A 25,640-nucleotide genomic window follows, 5' to 3' on the forward strand; every position below is an offset into this window, starting at 1 on the left:
GCGGAAGTTGAATTGTTGCAGTCGGAGGGTGAAAAAGCGGCGGAGAAACAAAAACCCACAGCGAGAGAAACCCGGAGGAGAGAAAGCGGGGGGATAAACACGAAGCGGACTCTCGGAGAGAAGCCGGGGGAGCAGGGTTCGAGCACAGGCCCCGGGTCCGCGGCGCTTCAGCCTGAAGTGGAGCAGCAGGCGGCGGCGATGGAGCCCTCAGCGGCCAAAGGCAGGGCACAGGGGCGCCTGCTGGCGGCCACCAGCCTGGACGCGAAAGACGAGCTGGAGGAGGTGGGAACGGAGCCACTCAGACCCCCTAGCTATAACACTCAGTGCACTCTCAACACACACACACACACACACACACACACACACACACACACACACACACAGAGTAAACAGCGTTTCTGCCAGTCAGCGCGAGAGCCTCAGCTAAAACAGCTATAGCTAATAGTTACAATAGCAACAACGGCGGACTGGGTCTGCCTGAGACACAAGCTGAGTACTAGCTAGCTAGTAGTTTCTCAAAGTTTTGACACATCTTGATTTTAATCCGGTTTATATTGATAAAAATGACCTGCAGTGCTATCTCCAACACTCCTGTTAAACTAGCTACCTTACATCAACAACAGTGATGGGAGCTATGCAGTGTATCTGCAGCTGTATACTGCATACTGCATGTCTGTCACCTATAGTTCGGGTCAAATAGCTTTGAAATTATAGATAGCTACCTACCATTTTTAATATGATTAAAAAAACCAGCTACAGTTTCCAACCTTTCTGTCAGACAAGACGAAAACAATAAAACACACAACAGGAGCAAACACTGCTGCTGTGGGTGAACCTAGCTGTAGCTACCAGCTCTAGACGTCTCAAAGTTTTGACGTATCTCAGTTTTGTTTGCAGTATGTTGAGAGAAATCAAGCTTCAGTCCTCCCTCAATCCCAGATTTCACTGTTTAACCTCTATTAGCTGTATTCAACCAGCTTTCTGTCAGTCAGACTGAAAACACCACCGCACCACAGGAACACCATCAACCTGTCTGTGCGCTAGCTAGCTAGCTCTGTAGCTAACGGACGTCTTTACTCATCATCATCATCTCGTGAAGTTGGGCCATATCTCGATGTGATGTGCGGTATACTGATAAATATTTAGTCGGCTCTCCTCAGCCCTCAGTCTCGTGTTAAAACCCCCTCTCTCTCTGTCAGTCAGACCGAAAACAGCAGCAGCAGCAGCAGCAGCAGTGTTGATGGAAGCTGCTCGTGGCTCTCTGGGAGCTGCTCCACAGCAGGCTGGCTCAGGCAGCCCGGCTCGTGTTGGCCGATCTTAAGTTACTATGGTAACACGTGCTTTTGGACGGAGCTGCTCGAGCCAGGCTGAAGATGACGCTTAGCTAAGCTTGACCCTCTCCGCTGGACGCGCCGTGTGACGTCATAGGCCCGGCGGGCTAAACCCGCACTCGGGAACCTCGTCCCGCCCGACTGTCCTCTACACTGCCGCTCAGTCAGTCAGTCAGTCAGTCAGGCTGCGCTGCGCTGCGCTGTGATCAGTAAGCTCTGAGGGGAGCGTGAGGGACGCAGTAATTATTTTTGTTAATATTTTCATCTGGACTAAAGACGAATTTGAGCAGCCCAGCATGTCCTGAACAAACATCCGCCATGTCTTGGTGTCTCCAGAAATACTGTGTAAATCTAAACATTAAAAAGCATATGATTTAAAATGTAGAGCTGGTCGCTTTACAGTAATATAGAGAAGATGGGCAGTATGGACAAAAGTATTGAGACACCTGTTCATTCGTTGTTCATTGCATTCTGTGACGAGAGTTAGCTAGGTAAGGATTTTGGATGATCACCACCCCACCCCATCTCATCCCCAACCAGTCTCACGTGCATAGGATGGAGTGCCACCATCATTCCAGAGAGCACAGTTCCACTGCTCCGCAGCTCAGTGCTATATATACACCCCTCTAGCCCACATCTGGCATTAGGCACAGTGCCCACTTGTTCATGTTTAGGCTCTACTCTAGAGTGTCCTATTCTATTGGCAGTTCTTTTCTGCAGGGACTAGACAAGCTGTGTGTGTGCAAATTTGCACATCTGTGTCAGTAATGGATGCAACTTGGTTCTTCTATTCAGAGCCTGTTTAAAGCTTTAACTGCCTTCAACGTCTCCTAATCACCCCACTAAGAGCCTGTGACGGGAGTAACCGCTGCACTTTTACACAGAGCTGCAGTCTGAGTGGATGATGACAATGACTGCTAACACCTTTTCAATATTTAAAATTGTATTAGAGCTCTCATTCAGCCTCTTCAGTCTGTGAGAGGAATAAGGAATTCAGATCATTCAACTCTAAAAAATAAATACATTTTGCTGCCTGTTTTAGCTGGGTTTTGTTAGTGGAATGCAGTGAGTCTAGACTGAACTGGTTGGCTAACGCAAGCGAGGCTTGATCAAAATGGTCCAGGCCTTTTATAAGCTTGTTTAGTGGAACAAACCACCTGCACTAGTCATTTTGTCAAGTCTTGTATTCATTTGGTGTTTTACAGCAAGATAAAGCGAGTGAAACAGCAGCAGCGTTTTCTCTGTTTTAGAAGTTGCCAGTGGAGGTGTGACACATCTTGTTGTGTTTTTGTTTCTGAGACAGATTAATGTATCTTGACACAGTTCTACATTAAACCTCTTCTGTGTCAGTTAGCAGGTAAACGACAAAGAAAACACAGACTTGTTCCTGCTTTTGGTAGATCTGTGGTAGAAACTGACAGTTTTTTATGTTTTGCCATATCTCAGTTTTACCTACCAATATGTTTAAAAAAGTTTACACCTGGTCCCTTCATGTGACTAGTATCTGGACTGTATTCTGATGAGATTTTAGCCACATGCATTTACACTCAGAAGTCAGTTGCGTCTTTGGTTAGTCAGACTGAACACTGATCACTGTGTGGGACGGAATATGCAAATTTGCTTGTTACGCTGCCGTTATTACTGGTCTTTCGGTTGTACTAGGAAGGGTTTGGTTGCGTCTTGGAGAGACGGCTATGTTTACACTGCTGTAACGTGGCTCAAATGCTTCTCACACCACCTCCTGAAGTGGTTTGAGTGATGGGATTTGTATCTGGTTTAAATGAGTCTTGGGTGCGTTTACACTTGTATTTTTTAATGTGGCTTTGGCCTCATCCAGATATAATCCTAATACTCAAGGCACATGAAGCGACCAGGTGTAAACAGGGTCGAAATCTCAAAGTTAAACATCCTCAGTCAGTTGTAATGATAGTAATGATACAAACAAGTCACATTGGAAGCCCCCAGTACATTTGTGTACTAGTTATTTCAGAGCATTTGCTTGGATCTCCTTTTCTTGGGAAGTGTATTGATGGAAATTGTAATTCTAAATCTTTGTCAGTTAGCAGAAACATGTCAAACACTATTCAGAAGAAATCGGATTTAAAAACAAAGTTCAGTAGGATTTCGGAACAGGTCTGTTGGAGAAGCTGCCGGACACTTGTTGTGTAATGTATATTGATGTCAGTGAACCTTCTCCCTTAGTAACTGTTGCAATGTCCATAAAACGTTCAGTCAAGGCCTCTTGGTAGTATCCACAGCACTTGTGCTAACAGACTAAAAAGCTCTGTAGCACAAAGGAAAATTCAGAACCACATAAAACAGACTAGAGATGGTGTCTCAGGATGGATGGGCATCAAGTCAATATCAACAGAAATTGCTGGATGGAATTTTAAAGAGAAAAAAAAAACAATGTGATGTTAGCTGTGTGGTGGTAGTAGTAGTAGTAGTCGTGTTTTGAGCAGCATCTGTTTAGATGCTCAGATGATTGGGATGCGTAGGTAATCTGTTGTGTTTTGTAAAAAGTTCTTTTCAGTATAACTTTGGCATTTTACTAATACAGGGTTGTACAGTACAACAGAACACTGTTAGGCTGAGCCCCTCTCAGGCAAAATAGGTAGGACATTAGAGAAAGCATGAGACAGGGTGCAAAGACAATAAATACAAAATATATATGTGCATGTACATGTTCAGGCTGGATGATTAAGGTGCAGACAAAGTTACTACACTAACAGTAAATGGAATAAATATGTAGAGCAGAGATTATCCACAGCTCCATTGCATACAATACAGTGTAACTTTCCTTAGAGCAAACATAGGTATGTCTTAGTTTTTACATTGAGCTTTAGGTTTGGTCTTCCACATAATTTAAGGCAACTCATTTTCAGATTTTTCAAGGGGGAAAAAAAACACTAACGTCCAGGTGATGAATGACATTTTACACATGAGACCAATTTACTGCTATTGTGGCCCTCATTGCAGGATTGTTCTGATGGGTTCTTTTTTTTCCCTGTGCTTGACCCATATTTCCCCCCCTATTGAATTTCTAAATATAAAGATTAGTTTGATAAAGAAGTTTGTCGGGCAGCATGAAAACAGTGATCTATGTGTAATGGAAGCTGCCAGGAGTGAATGTGATTGAAATGATGTGTCTGTAAATGCAGGAACAGAAAGTCTGTTTGGTTGAACACTGGGTTTCGCCAGCCATCTCAGTTTTAATGTGATTTTAAATTGAACATTGTGTATTGCTCTGAGGTTAAAGCCACAAGGAGGGACTTCAGAACAACTCAAATGTAATTAAAGGCTGCAGCTTGTGGGCATGTTGTCCTTCTGAACTTCATAGCTGTGGTGCTGCATGCGCAAACATAAAGTCAGTAATATAATAGACCTCACTGGGGAAAAATTGGATTATAGTTACGTTTGTAGCCAGTGGTGGGAAGTGTATCTGTTTGCGATGTTTTATTTTATATATGCATCTAAGTGTGTGTGTGTGTGTGTGTGTGTGTGTGTGTTTTTTGTGTTTCAGCGGTTGGAAAGATGTGTAGCGATCACCACATCCATTACCAGTGGACTGTCTGAAAGAGAAGCCAATGATGCCCTCACTGCCCACGTGAGTTACACTACTTCTTTTAATTCATTTATTTTTTTATACATACTGTACTTGCATGTAGATGGTAGATTATTAGTATTCAGGCTACCTGTGTGTTGTACATTTTGTGTTTTAGAATTAGCTGAATATAATTGCTATTTGAAAACATTTTAGAAAGAAGTTTCAAACATTAATTAGCAATGGAAAAACTGGGACTCCGAGTGGTTCAGCGGTCTAATAAGCTGCCACTGTGGCACGGGGGTCGCAAGTTTGAATCCCGAGCCATGTCACTTTGCCATAAGCATCCAGAGTCTGAGAGAGACTCCACCTCTACTTTTAAAGCAGTGTTGGTTATCTGTTAGCTGGTGGGGCAGAGCTGGAAATCCAAAGCTTTCCTCAGAGTGCATTTGTTGTCTGCTGATGCCGTGTTGGCGGCAGTTCCAAAAAAAAGGAAGAGGCTGGCTTCGCATATATCGGAGGAGACAACTCCTTACCCTCCCAGTGTCAGGAGCATTGCTAGTTCTAAGGGGAGCTAAGAATGGGTGGGTTAATGCCAGTACTGTATACTGTAATAAAAAAAAAACTGGTGGATCATGTTTGCTTTAATTGTCTTTGAGATGTGTAGACATAATTTGGAAAGGCACACACCACAATTTATGCAGCATTGCAAGGACAAAATCCAAGCCATGAAGGCAGAGGACCTGTTCAGGGAATCTCCTCAAATCAAATTGGCAAGGCATAGATCATGGCAGGGATGCAAAACCATATCTTAGGCTTTAAGGGTACCCAGAACCACAGTGGCCTCTTTCATTTTTGAAAGGGAGGAAGCTTGGCACTACCGTGAACTTTCATTGGCCAGCTGGCTGAATTTGGCATGCAGCAGTTTGTTTCAACAAAACATAACATGAAAAATTCAGTACCTGCCGATCTCTTGGGATTGTCATGCACAGCAGAGTTTAGATAACAGTTCAGAACATGAAGAAACAGTGTGTGGCAGTTCTGCAGAGTTCTGCAGGAAACTGAGGTGGTCAAAGTTATTAGAGCTGACAGAACAACTTGGATAACTAATCTATACAATCGCAGTGGACAGAAAAGCATCTCAGAATACACAACCCGTCAAACCTTGAGGTGGATGTTGTACAGCAACCGAAGCCCATGTTGGGTTCCACTCCTCTGAGCCAAATACAGAAAGATGTTACTGTACAGTTGAAGATAAAAAAAATGCAGTCTTGGTCTTATGAATCTCGCATTCTGCTAAGGCACACAGATGGTAGAATGGTCAGAACTTGGCACAAACAGCTTGAATTCATGGACCCAATCTGCCTTGTGTCAACAGTCTGGCTGGTGGAGGTGATGTAATGGTGTGGGGAATCTTTTCTTTGGCACACATTTGGAGTCTGTTATTACCAAGCAGTCATTGCTTGAATGCCACGGCCTATTTAATGATTGTTGCTGTCCCTTTATGACCACAGTTGATTTGAGAATTGATCTTCTAATGGCTGCTTCCAGTAGGCTCACTCTGGTTTCATGAGCATGCCAATGAGTTAAGTGCTCTTCAGTGGCCTTTTCAGTTAACAGATTTGGAACCAGTAAAACACTTTTGGCATGTTGCAGAATGGGAGATTCAGTGTATACACGATTAGCAATAGTATAAAACACACCAACCAAATGTGACCATAGTTTGAACCCTGTAGCTGCTCTGTACACTGTGTACATATCTATAGATGAATAGACCAATAGAAATGTTCTAAATTACTTTGAATTTTTTTTTACATTATCCATTCAAAGTTAAGTGCATTGCTTCTTCTGTAAAGTCTTTTTTTTGGACATGTTATTTTACAGTGATCTGTAATATTTCTCAAGTTGAGATGGTTGTGCAAATATTATACAATTATAACATTTATTTCTTGGAATGTAAGGGATGTTTTTACTTGTTTTAAGCTCTTTCCTGTTTATTCTAGGCATGATCTGTGCAAATATAATACAACAACTAAAATCTAAAAATATGTTGATCTTATATGATGTCTGTTGAAAGGTAGTCTTATAAAGTATCCTTACAGTAATCTAATAATGAGAAGCAATAGCTATATGAACTATATTTATGTTGTTCTCCCTTGCCAAGATGGCAAGATGCTGCCATTTAACTGAGACGTCACTCCTCCCAGTTAAGTTACTGAAACGAGTTTCTCTTTTGGGAAATAAATAGCCTTCTTCACCGGCCTGCTCGCTGAGTCAGCTTATTTAAAATGCAGATTTGGGTGATCTTTACTTTGCAACATCGTTATTGTCTACCTTGCTACCATACGTTACATTGTAACACACATGATATGAAAAAAAAATGACTAATTCATATACACTATATGGCCATATGTTTGTGGACAATCCTTCTAATGACTGCATTCAGCTACTCTTAAGTATCATCCATTGCTGACTCAGACGAGCATATGCACACACATACAGCCACGTTCAGGTTTTTTGTTTGTTTGGGGGTTTTTTTGTTTTTGTTTTTTGGCATAGAGGTTTTTGGTTTTGACAATTTGTTCTTTGTTTACAGAGTTAACAACTGATGGACAGGTTAACTACTAGATCTTGAAAACTACTAGAGCTTGAAAACGACTGATGGACAGGTTAACTACTAGATCTTGAAAAAAATAGTGAGGCAACAAGAATAAATATAGAGTTAATAATCGTAGTCTTGATCATATTAAATCCACCAATAGAAACAGGATAAAGCTAAATGATATTATTGGAATGTTTTAATAGGAACCTTTTTATTATATTTTTAGTTTGCCTTATCTGATATTTTTTTTGGTTTTAAGAAATCATAGGATCTACATTAGATTGCTCATGTCTGTGCTGAAATTCAGCAGGAGAGCTTACGGAAACTGAATTGGAATCTTTTAGAAACAGTCTGTTCCTAAACAATAGGGTTGATTGGTCAGTCTGACCTTTATCTTAGCAAGAAAAGATGTTGAGAAGTTCATGTTATTCTAATCATCGAGTAATGTTTTGAAATGAGTCGGTCAGCCAAAATTTAATCTTGATGTTGTGTGTGCTATTTCCAGAGATTAATTTCTCTGAATTTTGGGTAGGCTCTTACTTGATGATGTTACAGTTTTGTACTGTTTACGTAGACTTTGCCTTTAAAAAATTCATTTTTTTTTTTTTTTTTAATTGATTTTTTTTTGTTGACCGGTGATGGTGTATGACTTTTGTATGACAGGATTTATGTTTTTCTCTGTGTAGGTATGTAAGGGTCCTCAACAGCATGAGGAAGTGTGCCTTGGCCTGTTCACTCTGCTGCTCACAGAGCCTCCACAAGCACAGCGAGTAAGATATGAACACAAACACACACACACTGTGATTCAGACTCATCATGCGATCATGAGCATTTCTGCATTCTGTCCTCATTGACAGCACTGTGCCTGGTGGCGTCTATGACTTCAGAAGGCTCTGTATGAAGGCAGATCCTGCGCCATGTACTAAGTAATGAGTGGGATTGCTGTAAAAGAAATTACCACTGGTGTACTGTAGTTGTAGGCACTAGGCCTTAGTGTATTATTTCAGTTATACCTCAGTTTTATGATTGATATATATTTTTTAATCACCTGCTGAAACAATAATTGATTAACCCAGAAATTTGACCCAGTTGTGCCATGTGTCTTTACGATCAGCATAATGTCTAGCAGCATTATATACCAGTTGGTGTAACTGTTACTCAGACCACATGAGTTGGCAGGATGCACATTTTAATCAAATGGTGTACATGTGTAAATACATCTCTTTAATTAAAAAGAAAATAACCCTCCCAGTATTGTAGCAGCAGATCCCCCCTGTTGGTTGATATAAGGGGACAATACCACCCCCTGTTGAATCATAATTTACTTGTTTTAAGTCGTACTTTCCATTGGCAGGTAGTCTTGCTAATTTCCAGCATGATCGAAACAAGCAAAATCATGTGCAAATATAATACAACGACTAAAAACATGTTTAGCAATCTTAAGATATTCTAACAGTAATCTAATAACGAGAAGCAATAGATGTATGAACTAGACATAAGGTGTTCTCACCTGCCAAGATAGCTTCTTTTTTTTTGCCATCTGGACTGCAGCCGTTTAACTGGGATGTTACTTATTGAAATAAGTTGCCCCTTCTAATCACTGCATTCAGCTACTTTGAGTAGCTGCCCACATACATACATGCATGTATACATGCACACACAGCCTTTTTAATCCCTGTAGAGAAATATTGGCAATAGAATAGGAATCTTTGAGGCTGATGAACAGCAGTGCTCCAAAATCTACTGAAAAGTTACTCCAGCAAAAGCAACATAGATTTTTTTTCTAAATACTCCATATAGTGTAGCTACTTAATTAGCAATCTTTTTTTGCAAACCTTAAATGCTGATATAAGATTAACACCACCATGCAAAATTATTATATAGAACAGAAAAAATTAGGAACTACTCAAGTAATTGGCTGTCCTAGAATGAGCTGATTTGCATTTTACGCACCATATAGCATATGCAGACATTTTCTGCATTTGACTACAGTGTGTAAATGACCATGGTTACAGACTTATACAAATAGCATGAAACAAGCAGATGTAATTGAGCTCTTAGTTCCATATGTTGCAATGGCTGGTGGCAGTTGCAAGGTTACAGGTGAGTAAGCTGCAGTGATGCTTTTAATATTAGTATTATAATGTATAGTTTTTCTTTCCTATCTATTTGCTTTCATAAAATGCTTCTTAACCCTTCACCTTACTATGATGGGGGTATCTGTGGTATGCTTGGCACTGTTGTACTGTTTACTTTAGTGAAATGTTGATTCTCCTTCTGTGCAGTGCTACAGAGACCTGACGCTAGTCAACCGAGACGGCATGAATGTGGTTTTGATCAAGATCAACCAGATACTCATGGAAAAGTTTCTCAAACTTCAGGACGTGTGCCGCACACAGGTCAGCCTTGGTTTGCATAGGGAGTGTTCTTAGCACTGATCACACCTGTGTTGATGCTTCAGTCTGTTTGCACCTGGATGTTCTATAACCTCTTTGTTCAGATCTTACAGGACCCATGACCCATATTTGTCTTCCATTTACTTTGTTCCATTAGTTTCACTTACTGTGTGTGTCTGTCAAAAAGTTATTCATTTGTACATAACAATTTTCAAGGTCCTCACATCATACAAAGGGGTTCCTCAGTAATCAAGTAACCCGGTACTGCTAAGTATATAGTTAAACAGATTGTGGTGTGTTATTTATTTGTTAGTATGCTTTTAACGTTGTATTCCGATAATGACTGTTCTCATTGGCTTTCATGTGTTGCACTTAATTCTAAAAGCAGTTTTTTATAAACTTTTATTTATTGGTTGTCATCACTTTGCAAAAACTCAAAACAGACCTTACATGGACTGTCGATTGAATGGTTCAGCTTGCAGAATGTAACCAAAATTACAAATTGCATGAAACAGTTTTTCTAAAATGTGAGAAATTTGTTTTTCCATCATATGAACCTTTAAATATTGTGTGTTACCAACCTACACCAGTTTGATTTATGCCAGTTAAGAACATGGTGAATTGGTGAAGAAAGTATTTTTGTTTCTGTTCATTACATGTGTCTCTTTGTTTGCAGTTGGTGTGGTTGGTGAGAGAGTTGGTGAAAAGTGGAGTTATAGGAGCGGACGGAGTCCTCATGACTCTCATGAAGCAGATCGCTGGTATGTTTGTGCACATGCACACTTTGGTCATGCTTTTGCATTCTTGCTTATAGTGGTGAAGGAAGTTGATTGATGTTTCTATATTCTTTAGGAGGTGACATTTCCAACAAAAACCTGTGGCTGGCTGAAAATGTGTTGGACATCTTGGTTGAACAAAGGTAGATGGAGAATAATTCACTCTATATTCCCTTTGTGTTAAAATTAAATGTCTATTTCATACGTTGTAACAATCGCTGCCCAGATACTTCTGTGCGTTCGCATGTTTGCATGGATCCTAAACAATACATCCACTAGGGGGCAGTTCAGAGTTAAACATTTCTGACAACAACAAACATGGTGACAGTGGAGGAGGTCACGATGAAGTACTTACCATAAGACAGACTAAAGAGGCTGCGGTATAAACATTTGTAATAGTGGTGTTAAAAAAAAATTGTGCCTTTAGTATCTTCCTTATTCTGTCCATATGGCAACAGTTGTCTTACTTAAACTATTTACTACAATGCCCTCACAATTTCCAGTGGTACTCCTTCATTCCATTTGTGTCCATAAGCTTTCACAGAAAGTGCACAGATGCGTAAACATGCACATAAACATAGAGTACGAACAGAAGGTTCATCCGTAATCTCTGGTTTAAATCAGTTGTGTTTATTTAGGAAATCCAGTACATTGTTAAATGTCACATCTTTCGAGTGTAATTTGATAATGATAACCTATCAAGTGAGTTTGATGACAGGTATAGTTATTCACATTGTGCAAGGTATGTAAGAGCCTTTAACTTCAACTGCAAATGCTGCTTTATCTGATGCATTGTACTTGCTGTTTCTTCATGTAGAGAGTGGGTGCTCAAGAGCGGTATGCTGGTGGCCATGTCCGTGTACACGTACCTGCGGCTCATAGTGGATCACGGAACCCAGAGCCTATTAGCACTTCGCCAGAGAGAGGTAGACTTCTGCATCGGCCTCCTGCGAGAGAGGGTAAGATCAATTTGCAGGGCTTTATTCATCTGAATCAGAATCAGAATCAGAATCAGAATCTCTTTATTTCACCAAGTATGTTACCCATACAAGGAATTTGTCTTGGTGAGAGCAACACGCATGACAAGTAACAAAGAAACACAGAACACAGTCTTAAACTAAAGGAAAATGACACTAAACAATAAATAGGGTAGGGGATAAATTAAAAAAAGTAGAAAGTACTAAAGGTAATAAAGGTAATAAAGAGCTGAAAAATATATTTACAGAAAAGAAAAGGACATCTGTACAGGTGTGCAAATAGTCATAGTGCAAAATAGGCAGAGTGCAAATAACTGTTCAGTCCGGTTTGGTACAGTTCAGTTGTAAGTTTAGAGGTTTACAGTGGGAGGTGACCACTGTGATTGAGGAGCGCTACAGCTCTGGGGAAGAAGCTGTTAGCATGACGTGTTGTGCTGGTTTTGATGGACCGCAGTCTTCTACCCGAGGGGAGTGTCTGGAAGAGGAGGTGTCCAGGATGTGAGGGGTCAGATGTAATCTTGCCAGCCCGCTTCCTCATCCTGCTGGAGTAGATCTGCTGAAGTGATGGCAGGTTACATCCTATGATCCTCTCTGCTGTCCTGATGATGCGCTGGAGTTTGGTTCTTTCTTGTGAGGTGGAGGAACCAAACCAGATAGTTATGGAGGCTGTGATAATGGACTCGATGATCGCTGTGTAGAACTGGATCATCAGGGTCTGTGGCAGGTTGAATTTCTTGAGCTGTCTCAAGAAGTACATTCTTTGTTGAGCTTTCTTGATGATGGAGATGGTGTTTTTCTCCCATTTCAAGTCTCTGGAAATGGTGGTGCCCAGGAACTTGAGTGACTCCACCATTGATACTGCAGTGTTGTTGATGTGGAGGGGGGGAAGGGTGGGTGGATTGCGTCGGAAGTCCACCACCATCTCTACAGTCTTTTCTGTGTTTAGCAGCAGGTGGTTGTTGCTGCACCAGGACACCAGCTGCTCAATTTCCTTCCTGTAAGCAGACTCATCACCGTTGGCTATGAGGCCCACCAGAGTGGAGTCATCTGCAAATTTCAGGATCTTTACAGCTGGATCTTTGGAGACACAATCATTAGTGTAGAGGCTGAAGAGAAGGGGTGAAAGAACGCAACCCTGAGGGACTCCAGTACTGAGTGTCCGGAGGTCTGAATTGTGCTTCCCCAGCCGCACCTGCTGTCTCCTGTCTGTCAGAAAATCCACGATCCACCGACACATGGAGTCTGGCACTGACAGCTGGGAGAGCTTGGCCTGAAGAAGCTGCGGCACAACAGTGTTAAAGGCCGAGCTAAAGTCCACAAACAAAACCCTAGCATAGTTTCCATGGCTGTCGAGATGTTGCAGGATAAAGTGCAGGGTCAGGTTGACCACATCATCGACAGACCTGTTTGCTCGGTACGCAAACTGCAGGGGGTCCAGCAGGGGATCTGTGATGGACTTCAGGTGGGCTAGGATCAGGCGTTCAAAGACCTTCATGACTACAGAGGTCAGGGCGACAGGCCTGTAATCATTCAGTCCGGTGATGGTGGATTTCTTGGGAACTGGAATGATGGTGGAGGTTTTGAAGCAGGCTGGAACAGAGCAGAGTTCCAGTGATCTGTTAAAAATGTCTGTAAACACTGGAGCTAGTTGGTCACAGCAGTGTTTTAGGGTGGATGGAGAGACTGAGTCGGGCCCGGGGGCTTTCCTCACCTTCTGTCTGCTGAAGAGCCTGTGAACATCCTGCCGGTTGATGCAGAGATGAGCAGGAGGCAGAGGTGAGAGGGCCAGTGTGGGGGTGGAGGTGGAGGGGGGTGATGGGTGGTAGACGGTCCGATTGTCTTTTGTGAGTTCAAATCTGCAGTAGAACTCATTCAGGTCGTTGGTGAGGTGTCGGTCGTTCAGGAGGAGGGGGGTCTTTCTCACCTTGTGACCAGTGAGAAGCTGTAGGCCTTTCCAGGCTGAAGATGGGTCGTTAGCAGTGATGTGTCTGTTCAGCTGCTCTGAGTACTTGCTCTTCGCAGCTCTAATCCCTTTCTCCAGTCTGTATTTGGCCTCCTTAAAGACAGTTCTATCTCCACTCCTGAATGCTTCCTCCTTTTCCCTCCGAAGCTGTTTGAGTTCAGCAGTAAACCAGGGTTTGTTGTTACTGTATCTCACCTGTGATTTAGTTGAGATACAGCTGTCTTCACAGAAACTGATGTATGACGTCACAGTGTCTGTGTATTCGTCCAGTCCGTCTGTCGCCTCCTCAAACACAGCCCAGTCTGTGGATTCGAAGCAGCCCTGCAGCTTCTCAATGTCTCCACTGGTCCACCTCTTCACTGTTGTGATGACCGGCTTGTTGGTTTTGAGTTTCTGCCGGTAGGTTGGAATGAGGTGAACGAGGCTGTGATCGGAGAGCCCGACAGCTGCGCGCGTGACCGCGCGATAGGCATTCTTGATACAGGTGTAGCACTTGTCCAGTGTGTTGCCTTCTCGTGTTGGACACGCGATGTGTTGTCTGTATTTGGGCATCTCCTTCGTGAGGTTCACACTGTTAAAATCCCCCAGAATGATGAGGAGTGAGTCCGGGAACTCCCGCTCCACCTTCGTGATCTGTTCCGCCAGCTGTTTCAGCGCGTCGCTCGTGCACGCGCTCGGCGCAATGTAGGTGCCGGCTAGGATGAACGAGCTGAACTCTCTGGGCGAGTAGAACGGCCTACAGGTAATGAACAGAGACTCCAGATGAGGGGAGCAGGATTTTAACAGTACCGTAGTGTCTCTACACCAGCGCTCGTTGATGTAGAAGCAGATTCCTCCTCCTCTGCTCTTGCCGCTGCGCTCCGCGTCTCTGTCCGCTCTGTGCAGCTGGAAGCCCGGGAGGTGCAGCGCGCTGTCCGGGGTCAGCTCGGTCAGCCAGGTCTCAGTGAAGCAGAGCGCAGAAGCAGTGGAGAAGTCCTTGTTAGTTTGGTTAAGCAGGAGTAGTTCCTCAGTTTTGTTGCTGAGAGATCGGAGGTTGGAGAGGAATAATGAAGGTAGAGGTGTGCGAGCCCCGCGCCGCCTCAGACGCACGAGCGCGCCGGCTCGTCTGCCCCTGCGCCGGCTTCTCCACAGTCTCCTGGCGAGGCCGAGCGCGGTCAGCGCGGCTGTGGCGAGGATCTCCGCACAAACTGAAGTTTCTTGTACAAATTCCGGGATGTTTTCAGGGGAAATGTTGTTCCTGAAGCTCAGTAGTTGTTCCCTGCTCCAACTAGCTGAGTTAGACGTACAATAGACAACATTAACAAACAAAAACAAACACCACACGGAGGAGCTCGTCACCGTGGCTGCCATCCTCGGCGCCATCTTGGATATCTGGATATCTGTTGATGTAAATACCCCGGTGGAGGTTACAAATGAAAATGACGTGCAAATGAAAGCCAACTGTGAAAAAGAAGTAAATAAAAATTGATCGCTGTCCATTTCTGTCACTGTTATCAGTTTATGGAGTGTTTTATCATCGGGAGAGATCTGGTCAGACTGTTACAAAATGTTGCTCGTATTCCTGAAATGGAACTACTGTGGAAAGACCTGCTGCACAACCCCCAGACCCTCAGTCCACAATTTACAGGTATGTGTTTTTAGGAAAACAGACAGACTGATAGATAGCAAGGATATAACAATAGTGTCGTCACCAAAACATAGAAAACATAGCAAAAAGCAAAGTTGCAAAGAGTTTACAGCTAATGTAACTGAAATAGTATAGGGATGTTGCTGGTGTATATTTGTAACTGTAATGTGTGTGTGCATGCTTGTGTGAAATCCATTTGTAGGTTTGTTGCAGCTCCTCACCTCTCGTACATCTCGTAAATTCCTGGCCTGCCGCCTTACCCCTGATATGGAGACCAAGCTACTGTTCATGACCTCAAGGGTAAAAGCTAAAGCTCCCACACACTCCACACACTTAGCCTGACCTACAAAGAGCTCTCTAGCTCAGCTTAAGCGTTTTTCACACTGGATGTAGTATGTACTGTGCTCGTCGCTTATGTCTGGGCAAACTGCTGTCCACACCACTTGCGGTATGCACAGCGTTTGCCGGTTGGATGTAAAAATGAAGGCACTCTCTGTAGCAAAGGAGGGTCTGCATATGTGTACTGGCTAGATGGAGACAGCACATTTATTTATTTCATAGGCTATCTTTTCTTAGCTAGTTAAAACGCTGGTATATACAAACCTAGTAGACCAGCTTGGGTTGACACCTGATACCATGCTAAGCCTTTTATTATAAGTGACATTAGGTTTTTAGACTGATTTCAGCTCATGTTCAGAAACAGATCTAAATAAGCCTCTCCTCCATGTTGGAGGAAACTACCTGACCCACTCACCTATTGGCTGCACTGAGACTCTGCCGATGTGCATTGTGCAAAAGTTGAAAACATTTGGACTTTATACGACCCTGTGCATCTGCCACAGTGGACTCTGTTTACTGTTGCACTTGCACTTGAGTTCTGTACAGTGAAAATCTGTGTCTGTGCCACGCAGTCCATTGAAGAATGTGTTTAAAAGCGCAGTGGTGAATTTTTTTCCCATGTTCAGGCTCTTGAAAACACTCTCAGAACTGCTTCCTAAAACGAAGACATACAGTTATATAATGACCTACAGTGCAGTTCCTTAGTAACTGCATGGGGATACATTTGATTTATTTCTGTCTATTTGTGAGGTTAAAGTGAGACGTGTTAGCTTTAATTTCAAAGTAGTACAGAGATACATGGACTTTGGACTATTTTCTGACCAGTGTCTTTTTTTCTTTACCTCTCTGGCTGTAGGTTCGATTTGGGCAGCAGAAACGCTATCAGGACTGGTTCCAGAGGCAGTATCTGTCCACGGCTGAGAGCCAGTCGTTGCGCTGCGATCTCATCCGCTACATCTGTGGGGTGGTCCACCCTTCTAATGAGGTCCTGAGCTCGGATATCCTTCCCCGCTGGGCCATCATTGGCTGGCTGCTCACCACCTGCACGGTAAACCTTAAAAGCCATTTGTTTATGGAGCTGCATTAATGGTCATTTCTGCAGTCTGCAGTTATCTATTCCTGTCTTGTCCACTTACATTGTCCTTGGCACAGCACTGTCATCATTCAAGTTGTCAAGTCATGTTTTCTTTTAAGGTGCAAAAAAAACAATAGAGGCCATTATGAAACGTGAGCTTTGACAGTTTGCTGTTCACTATGAACATTATAGAGCAGGATGTGCTCTAGATGTGCTCAGCCCTAGTATGTTATCATCTAAATAAAGCCAGGGTGAGCAAACCTCTGCTTATTGTACAATTCTTCTCTTCTGCCTAGTCTAATGTTGCTGCGTCTAATGCCAAACTGGCCCTGTTCTATGACTGGCTCTTCTTCAACCCGGAGAAAGACAGCATCATGAATATTGGTGAGGATGAAACTAAAAAGAATGCTTCTGATATAAATGTTACTGATTGCTACAAAGGAAGTCAGTTGTTTTCTTTCTTCATATTTTCTCTCTCTCTCTCTGTTTGGTTTTTATATATATATATATATGTGTACATATGTAGAGCCAGCCATTCTGGTGATGCACCACTCCATGAAGCCCCATCCAGCCATCACTGCCACACTATTGGACTTCATGTGTCGAGTGAGTTAGAGGAGCTTTAAACAAGATGCACACTTTGTCTGTGTTGTGTTGATGATTGACCTTCAGTCTCATTTGAATTGATTGGTTATGTTTCTCTTCTTTTCCTGTATTCATATTTTGTCTTTTCTTTATCTTAGATAATCCCTCACTTTTTTCCTCCACTGGAGGGTCAAGTGCGTCAGGGCGTCTTCAACTCTCTGAACTTTATCATGGAGAAAAGAGTTCTGGCGTGAGTGTTTTTCACATCTTTCTCTTTCTGTCACGAATGTTCACACACATCTATATATCCATCTCTATCTCTCTCGATACTGTATCTCTTCATCCATCTCTCCTTTTACCTTTTTCTCTGTCTATCTCTCACTGGTTCTGTTTTATATAATATATCCATTTATATTTACATCTTAATCTATATTTCTCTAACATTCTCTCATGCTGTCTTTCTATCTCTGACTAATTTCCTCTTACTGTCTTTCTCTCTCTCTCACTCTTCATTTCTATCTCTCTATCTTTTATTGAACTCCTCTGTTTTTTTTTATTTTTATTTACCTCTTCTTACTGTCTTGTTAATCTTTTTATCTACCTCCATCAATCTCTTGCGCTCTCTCTCTTGATCTCTCTCCTTTGATTGGTCTGTCTCTGTCTTGCTCTCTCACTTGCATGTGCTTATTCTAAACATCCTCCATTAAACTATCTATCTTTCTCTCAGACACTTGGCTCCGTTGTTTGACAACCCCAAGCTGGACCGTGAGTTGCGCTCCATGCTGAGAGAACGTTTCCCTGAGTTTTGCAGTTCACCCTCACCACCCACAGAAGGTTTGCATCACAAACGCCTCCATACACTCACTCACCGCTTTTCAGAATGCTCCGAGCAATGTTTGAGCTGTAGAAATACTTGTTCTGGTTTGTCTTTAAAATGAAACATTTCTCCTTCACTTTAGTGAAAATGGAAGAGTCCGTTCCCTTGGAGATGGACAATCATGTGCTGGATAAAGAGGACGGTTGCTATGACAACACAGACGCTACCTTTAGTGATGATGAGGAGGAGCTGAACAATAAGGGTAAGACCTGGAAGATACATGTGCAAGATCTTCTTAAACATGCTTGATGTTTTCCACGCTACAGACAAGCCAAAACAACACTAGAAACTACATAAGTCTATTAGACCTGAACAAATAATTGATGTGTATATATATGCTCCAGTTACTTTATGAAGCTACATTAGCCTTGTGTCTCCTGTGCAAAACTAAGGACACCAGCCATGTTATCATATCTATTGTGATCTTTTTAGAAGTCACTGTGTAGCGTAATTTAGTGGAACAATAATAGCCGGACAGTTTTGATGGCTTCTTTGCTTGCTTCTTCGCTCGACAGTGCTCAAGGCCTGTCACAGTTGCTGCTCACTGCCTCTCTCTTGCTCTCTCTCTCTTGCTCTCTCTCTCGCTCGCGCTCTCTCTTTCTCTCCCGATCTCATTCTATGCGTCCTGTTCTAATAATGTTTCTTGTCCCAAGGTAAAAAGCGTGAGTTCAGGTTCCACCAGATCAAGGAGACTTATATAGATGAGCCAGCTGACATCACAGCCTATGTGGACCAACTAGATGAGACACTAAAGGAGAAAGTGTTACAGTTACAGAAGGGCAGGTGAGGCAGCTATACATGTCCTTAAAGGCTTCTTGATTGTCTCCAGAATTAAGCACACATTTATTATTATTTGTCTTGATGTTTTACTTTAAGATGTCACAACAAGTAATTTACTTCACTGTCACTGTTGCTTCTCCCCCAGCGATACAGAAACACAGTGCGAGGTCATGCAAGAAATAGTGGACCTAATTTTGGAGGTGCGTTCAATCAGCAGCTTGCTCTAACCTCACAATGATTGTATTATGTTTATATTATTCCCCCAAAAAAATTTAACAAAATGCCCATAAAACATGTAGCTCAATTTCTATTCTAATAGTGTAAAGGTTTTTTTTTCATATTTTTGTTAAGTATTACAAAAGATTATCCCGAAATTGGTGAACAGCCATCTTCATATGTTAGGGTACATATTTAGATGTAGGGAGTGATTCAGAACTCCCTAAAATTAAAATATAATGTATATAAAATTTTTAATTTGCTTCCCCCTCTCTCTCTCTCAGGAGGACTTTGACTCAGAGCAGATGTCTGCTTTGGCCTCCTGTCTTTCTGAGCTGTTTAAAAGCCACTTCAGAGGAGATGTATTGCCTGAGGAAATCACTGAAGAGTAAGTGTGTGTGTGTGTGTGTGTGTGTGTGTCTGTGTCTGAGCATATACTGTTGTTGTCTATTCTTTTTGTCTTTGTATATGTGAACCTGGACTTCAACAGTTTTTAGAGGTACTGATGAGACTGGTTGATTTGTATGTCATGGTGTTAATGTTTTTGCTCTCGGTCTCTCTCTCTCTCTTTCTCTGGCTGTGTGTAGGTCTCTGGAGGAGTCAGTGTGTAAACCAGTGTGTCTGATCTTCAGAAACTTGTGTCAGATGCAGGAGGATAACAGTGGCTTCTCTGTTCTGTTGGACATGCTTGCTGAGCTCTACCAGAAGCAGCCCAAAATTGGCTATCACCTCCTCTACTACCTCAAAGCCAGGTGGGGGTGCTGTTCATAATGGCACTTTAAACCACAGCTCTCTGTCCAATACAACATCCTAAACTCACTAACACTCATCACTGAGTGCAATCAAATCCTCACAGCATTGCTCAAAATTTTAATAAAAGCAGCATGTTGAGACCGGAATTGCAATGATCGTGATACTATTTTCTCTATTACAATTTAGTGAGTATCAGCATGATTTTTAGTTATTATTTTAAGGTATAAAAATACTACGTAATATTGCTTTAACTGAAGCTAGCATTTTGACTGAATGATGCAAATATATGTTTGGCATACATATGTGCTGCCTAATGACTTTAATCGCTGAAAATATGTTTAAGGTTAACTTGTTACAGTGAAAGGCATCAAAATGAATAAGCACTACGGACATTGCATAGAGAGATTGGTTTAAAATGTGCTGACGTGTTCACTTTAAGAGCTGGAATGTTAAAAACCCTATACTTACTAACTCTCGCCTGTAGTAAAGCGGCAGCGGGGAAGATGAGTCTGTATGAGTCGTTCGCTCAGGCCACAGCGTTGGGTGACCTGCACACCTGCCTCATGATGGACATGAAGGCCTGCCAGGAGGACGACGTGAGACTGTTATGTTACCTCACACCCTCCATCTACTCAGAGGTATGCATACACATACTCACACAAATGCTAATGCACCTGACACCATGCCATTGTTACCTCCAGCGCTCTGCCAGAGCACCATTCACCAGAACAAATTATTACAGAACATTGCATCAGCATTGCATACAGTGTCCTTCGTGTATGTGCGTGTAGGTCTAAAATAACCTTGTGTGTGTGTCTCTGATTTTTGTCCCAGTTCCCGGATGAGACCCTGCGGAGCGGAGAACTTCTTAATATGATTGTGGCGGTCATTGATTCCACACAGGTTAGTCTTTAATATCGAATTTCAGCTATAGTGATTTAATGCACATTTGTGAACACTTCATTTTCACTGAATTCACGCGTCCATATCTGGTTTCTCTTTCTCTCGCCCGGCTCACAGCTTCAGGAACTTATGTGTCACGTAATGATGGGGAATCTGGTGATGTTCCGCAAAGACTCTGTGCTCAATATTCTCAGTAAGTTTTAGCACGTGGTGGGAACTCTGTAGATTTTACTGTATGTCACTATGTTGCCATTAATATTAATTAAACTACTAATTATTTTGCCACAAATTAAGAATTTGACTTGTGTAAAAAACTGTTGTGTATCAAACTTTATTGCTTTTTAATTGAGTAAAGTTTCTTCAAATAATGTCAGTGCCCCTAGGTAGTTGCATGGCTGACTGAGAACGTGACTAAGAGCATCGTCTTTGTGTGTTGTTTTACAGTTCAGTCACTGGACTGGGAAACGTTTGAGCAGTATAGCACATGGCAGCTGTTCCTGGCTCACAGCATCCCACTGGAAACCATTATCCCCATCTTACAGCACCTCAAATACAAGGGTGAGCTGTGCACTTCCCTCACAACATAACATGCCACACATACATTAAGCAACAATGCCCTGATTTAGCTTAATGTGTGTTGTGTTCAGTTACATTAAATGTTGGTCACCCTTTGTTTCTGTGGGGCTTATTTATAAATGCTCTAATTATTACAAAACTACCTAATTAAACTATTGGCGATCATTAGCATTAGGGGTTAGGTTTTGGGTTGAGTTGGAGCAAGTGCTGTTTTATTAAACCCCCCACTCTCTTCCTCATTCTGTCTATAGAGCATCCAGAAGCTCTTTCCTGCTTGCTGCTGCAACTTCGCAGAGAGAAGTAAGTCTCAAACTCACTAAAATCTTGTCTAGCTTGACCCTAATGACATGAGGTGATAATAATCTGGTTTTATTTGCAGTCCCACTGAGGAGATGGTGAAGATGGTTCTAAGTCGACCGTGTCACACAGAGGACCAGTTTACCACCAGTATCCTGCGGCATTGGGCGGCAAAGCATGACGACCAGCTAGGGGAGCACATAAAGGCCCTGCTAATCAAGAACAACAACATGCCCCGCAAACGCCAGAGGTAACGTCCCGCCTGACAGAATAGCAAAGGCTGTCACTTGCTTTAAACAACTGTATTTATTACAAGGACAGGTTATTATTGCAAATCTCAGTCATTAGTTATCCCATATTCTTATATTTGCGTTATTGTTAGCGCCATAAATCTGAGGCTCGATACAGAAGCATAAATCAGTATTAAATTTGATGCAGAGTGGGTAAAAAGTGGTCCAGCGGAACAAAGTGCTGTGGCTATGACTGGATGATTGCTAGTTCAAGTCTTGGTCATGCTGTTAGCCATCGGCAGCCGGGCCACTAAGATCGCTCTCTCCAGGGTAGGTATATGGCACTTACGCTTTCCTCCAAGCACAAAAACAAGTTGCTATCTGCCTGAAAAAACGCAGAGATGTCAATCCAGATGGAATGGGCTAGACAATGATCAGACCACTGCTGAGCTCAGTGGAAAAACATTACAAAATCAGACAAAAGGTAATTTTCTGTGAGGACAAGATGGAAAAACACTAACATGGTCAATTCAAACTGACATGGAATCACTGATGATCTTAGAATTACCCCAGGACCCCATGTAAATTTAATCCAGTTCGAATGGTCCTGGGCAGCTTTCCAAAACCTTAACAATCGCATCCACTGTAAAGTCATTTTATGATTATGGTTAACAGTTTTTCCCCTGTTTTTATCCCAGGTTTAGATACTCAAGGTAGGATTTATCTCTGGGCACATTCGCATGAAATTTGTCAAATTCTCAGGAATAAGGACTTCTACTATATATGGAACTTTGGCAGTTAGAATAGCATTTACACCAGTGCCACTGTGACTGAGTTTATGGTGGTGCTATTGAGTAGTTAAGTGCTCGCTGTTATATTCTTCTCTAATTGCATGTACTATAAAGCAATGTAATAGCCTATGACATGCAGCAGCTCCTCAGAAAATAGACCAGAAATAGCTCAGACCTGAAGCTTGGCCCTGACTGGCCCAGGAGCTGTTTGAAGGCACAACATGATCCAGGGCAGGTCAAGTTTAGTGTAAGTTACTACAATGATGTGTGTCCAGAGTTAGCTCAAGCTAAATTTAAAGTTAGTGAGACAGGCACCCATTCAGATGTCAGTGTGCTGTTAAATGAGGAATTTCATGTTTTTTTATTTAGAATTTCTTTTTCCTTACAGCTTGCGAAGCTCCAGCAGCAAATTAGCTCAGCTAACACTAGAGCAGATGCTGGAGCATTTGGACTGTCTGAGACTCAGCCTCAGCAACACCAAGAATAACTGTACGTCCAGCACACTCGCACCTGCTTCAGGCAAGCAGGCGCTTTTCATTTATGCATTACACTTCGATCTCTGCTATACATTGTGTTTGAGTGGCATGTACATTAACGTGTGTGTGTTTGTGTGTATAAAGTCTTTACCCAGACGCCCATCCTGCAGGCCCTGCAGCATGTTCAGGCCAGCTGCGATGAAGCCCATAAGATGAGGTGAGTTGTTGTTGTTGTTGTTGTTGTTGTTGTTTTTTTTTTTCTGCACTGAGAGATGTTGACAGCAGTATACCTGTACTGAGATTTTATTTTAGACTATATATACACTTTCTATACATGAAATCTAAGCTTATCTCTGGCCATGGGGTGTCCGTCCGTCCGTGCTGCTTGGCAGGTTCAGCGATCTCTTCTCCTTGGCTGAAGAATATGAGGACTCCTCAAAGCCTCCCAAATCCCGACGCAAAGCTCCAGCCACCTCCCCCCGTTCCCGAAAGGGTGCCGCCCCTCCAGCCAACAACGAGGAGGACAGCGCCTCATCGAGCGCCTCTGTGAGTTTCTGTCTTATTGTGTCATTGCCATGACCTCGTACCCTGCTTCATGGGCATCTGTGTTCTGCAATTCAGCACTACCTTATTAGTGAAGCCATCAACCTGGACATCTTTGGTGTCAAACTTTTGCTATTTTAGTTTAACACTGGAGATGTTGCTGCTTAGTTTAGCACTGTTGCTGAAGAATACTAGATATCAGTAGTTCCTCAAATCTTTTCTGTAAACATGTGCACGCACACTTCTCTTAACCCTCTCACACCACAGCCTGGTCATTATTAAGGTGGGGCAGACTTGGTTATGGGGTTTGAAGCACGTTATGACTCGCTGAAAAACACTCAGTGTAGCTAAATGCTGATGGGAACAATCATAGACAGCATTTTCCCTCCCCCTTCCAGTTAGACTCTGAAAGAAAATTCCAGACTAATTGTAAATGGAAAGGGCTGAAATCTTGAGGTGTTTTGAGGGGTGTTGGAACTCAACACATCTGTTGTCTAACAGCTTTTCTGATATTGAGCTGTATAGTAACATTTTGTTAATTGGTTGTGCACATTAAGTCATATTGTGCCATAGACCACATTGACTAGACTGTGCAACTTTAATAAACACCTGGACGTGTTTTCAGGGACATAAAAAACAGTAATTAATGAATTACACAGTTACTTGTAGCAGACCGGTAGAACTGATAGAATCTCTTTTCTCAATCACCTCCAGGAGGAAGAGGACTCCAAACCCAAAGCCCCCAAAAGGAAAAGGAAAGGCTCGTCTGCAGTGGGCTCTGACAGTGACTGAGAGGAAACACCCAATCTCTACAAGCCCCACCCACAGCATCCCCACATTCGCGCCAATCTTCTGTCGTGATGTCACTGGAGAATAAACCACCAGCCAATCATCTTCTCCAACCACTCAGGGCATCTTGCCCATTCATAAAAGGGGGAACTCTCTCTTTCTGGGACTCAAATGCCGTCGGCTGGAGCCGGGAGACCCTTTCTTTTCTTTTCTTTTTTCCCTCCTCAGCACAAGTCTCATTGGCTGATTTGGGCTTAGGGGTGAGGTTGGGTTTGAGTGGCTCACGGGATGGGCTGCACCTCGAAACTGAGACTGGCACAGACTGACAGAACCACAACCATACAGACAGCCTTACAGGAAGAATCTACCCAGGAGGCACACTTAGTGTTGCTGTACTTATTGACTCCCCTACTATGATTCAGCACTCTCATGCTGGGTGTAAATGGAATAACAGAAGCCCTGAAATGTAGATAACGAAAGTAAAATCCCTGCTACATGAGGTCGAGCAGAGGGATGATTTTACAGTATTGCCATGGAAGTTTATGTTGGAAAAACAGCAACTTAAGTACTCCAAGTCCTTGAAGACGTATTTTATCATTTGATGATGAACAGTCATTCGCTTTGTCCCTTAGAAGTCCCTCTTCGTCCTGATTGGATGTTGTGGCCCACTGGAGGCGGGACCAGGGATTTTGCAGGAAGGAAGACACTCCTCCTCAGTGAATTTTTACCTTGTTTGCGCTGCACACAGATGCAGAAATTGGACTGTATAAATGGAAGACTTCTGACATGTTGACAGACTTTTTAAGAAAATTGCTTTCTACTGACCTATTTTCATAAAAAAGATCATAACTATGTTAAAGGATTATGATATTAATAAAAAAGGCGGGGGAAAAAAAGCTTTATGGTTTATCACATTTTCAATGGGGATTTCTTGTACTACCATGCTGAAGAATTTGAATGGATACACACAATGTTCTGACATTCACAAGGTCCTGAAGTCCTCCATTATCAAATGTATAAGAACCCTAAACCCAACCCAAATCAGGGTGGTATATTGTACCTCCATCGTCTAGTAGGGCCAAGACACCTGGATCTGTGCAGACAGTTATAGTTTGGTAACATTTTATGTAGGACAGTTAATGTTAAGCTAATCAAATCAAATGTTTTTCACAACTGATGTGAAGCAGTTTTATA

The 25,640-nt window shown here is 42.4% G+C and overlaps 1 protein-coding gene across 2 annotated transcripts; it reads left to right on the forward strand.

Moving 5' to 3' along the window:
• On the forward strand, positions 1 to 25,363 carry ints3 (integrator complex subunit 3). 2 transcript variants are annotated; one of them, XM_072675848.1, is made up of 29 exons: positions 1 to 282; positions 4,855 to 4,938; positions 8,164 to 8,247; positions 9,763 to 9,876; positions 10,550 to 10,634; positions 10,726 to 10,792; positions 11,467 to 11,608; positions 15,087 to 15,216; positions 15,419 to 15,516; positions 16,412 to 16,603; positions 16,927 to 17,014; positions 17,157 to 17,236; positions 17,374 to 17,465; positions 17,943 to 18,049; positions 18,175 to 18,294; positions 18,746 to 18,875; positions 19,018 to 19,072; positions 19,373 to 19,476; positions 19,676 to 19,840; positions 20,326 to 20,479; positions 20,676 to 20,744; positions 20,862 to 20,937; positions 21,189 to 21,302; positions 21,572 to 21,620; positions 21,700 to 21,867; positions 23,027 to 23,157; positions 23,259 to 23,331; positions 23,507 to 23,660; positions 24,372 to 25,363. In XM_072675848.1, the coding sequence occupies exons 1-29, from the start codon at positions 199 to 201 to the stop codon at positions 24,447 to 24,449; spliced, it is 3,087 nt and encodes a 1,028-aa protein (XP_072531949.1). In that variant the 5' UTR covers positions 1 to 198; the 3' UTR covers positions 24,450 to 25,363. The 2 variants fall into 2 exon arrangements, with proteins under 2 accessions (XP_072531949.1, XP_072531950.1); XM_072675849.1 differs by having other exon boundaries at positions 23,027 to 23,127.
• The last annotated feature ends 277 nt before the right edge of the window (positions 25,364 to 25,640 follow it).

This window comes from Salminus brasiliensis, chromosome 3 (assembly GCF_030463535.1).
Source record: "Salminus brasiliensis chromosome 3, fSalBra1.hap2, whole genome shotgun sequence".
Classification (NCBI taxonomy): Eukaryota; Metazoa; Chordata; class Actinopteri; order Characiformes; family Bryconidae; genus Salminus; species Salminus brasiliensis.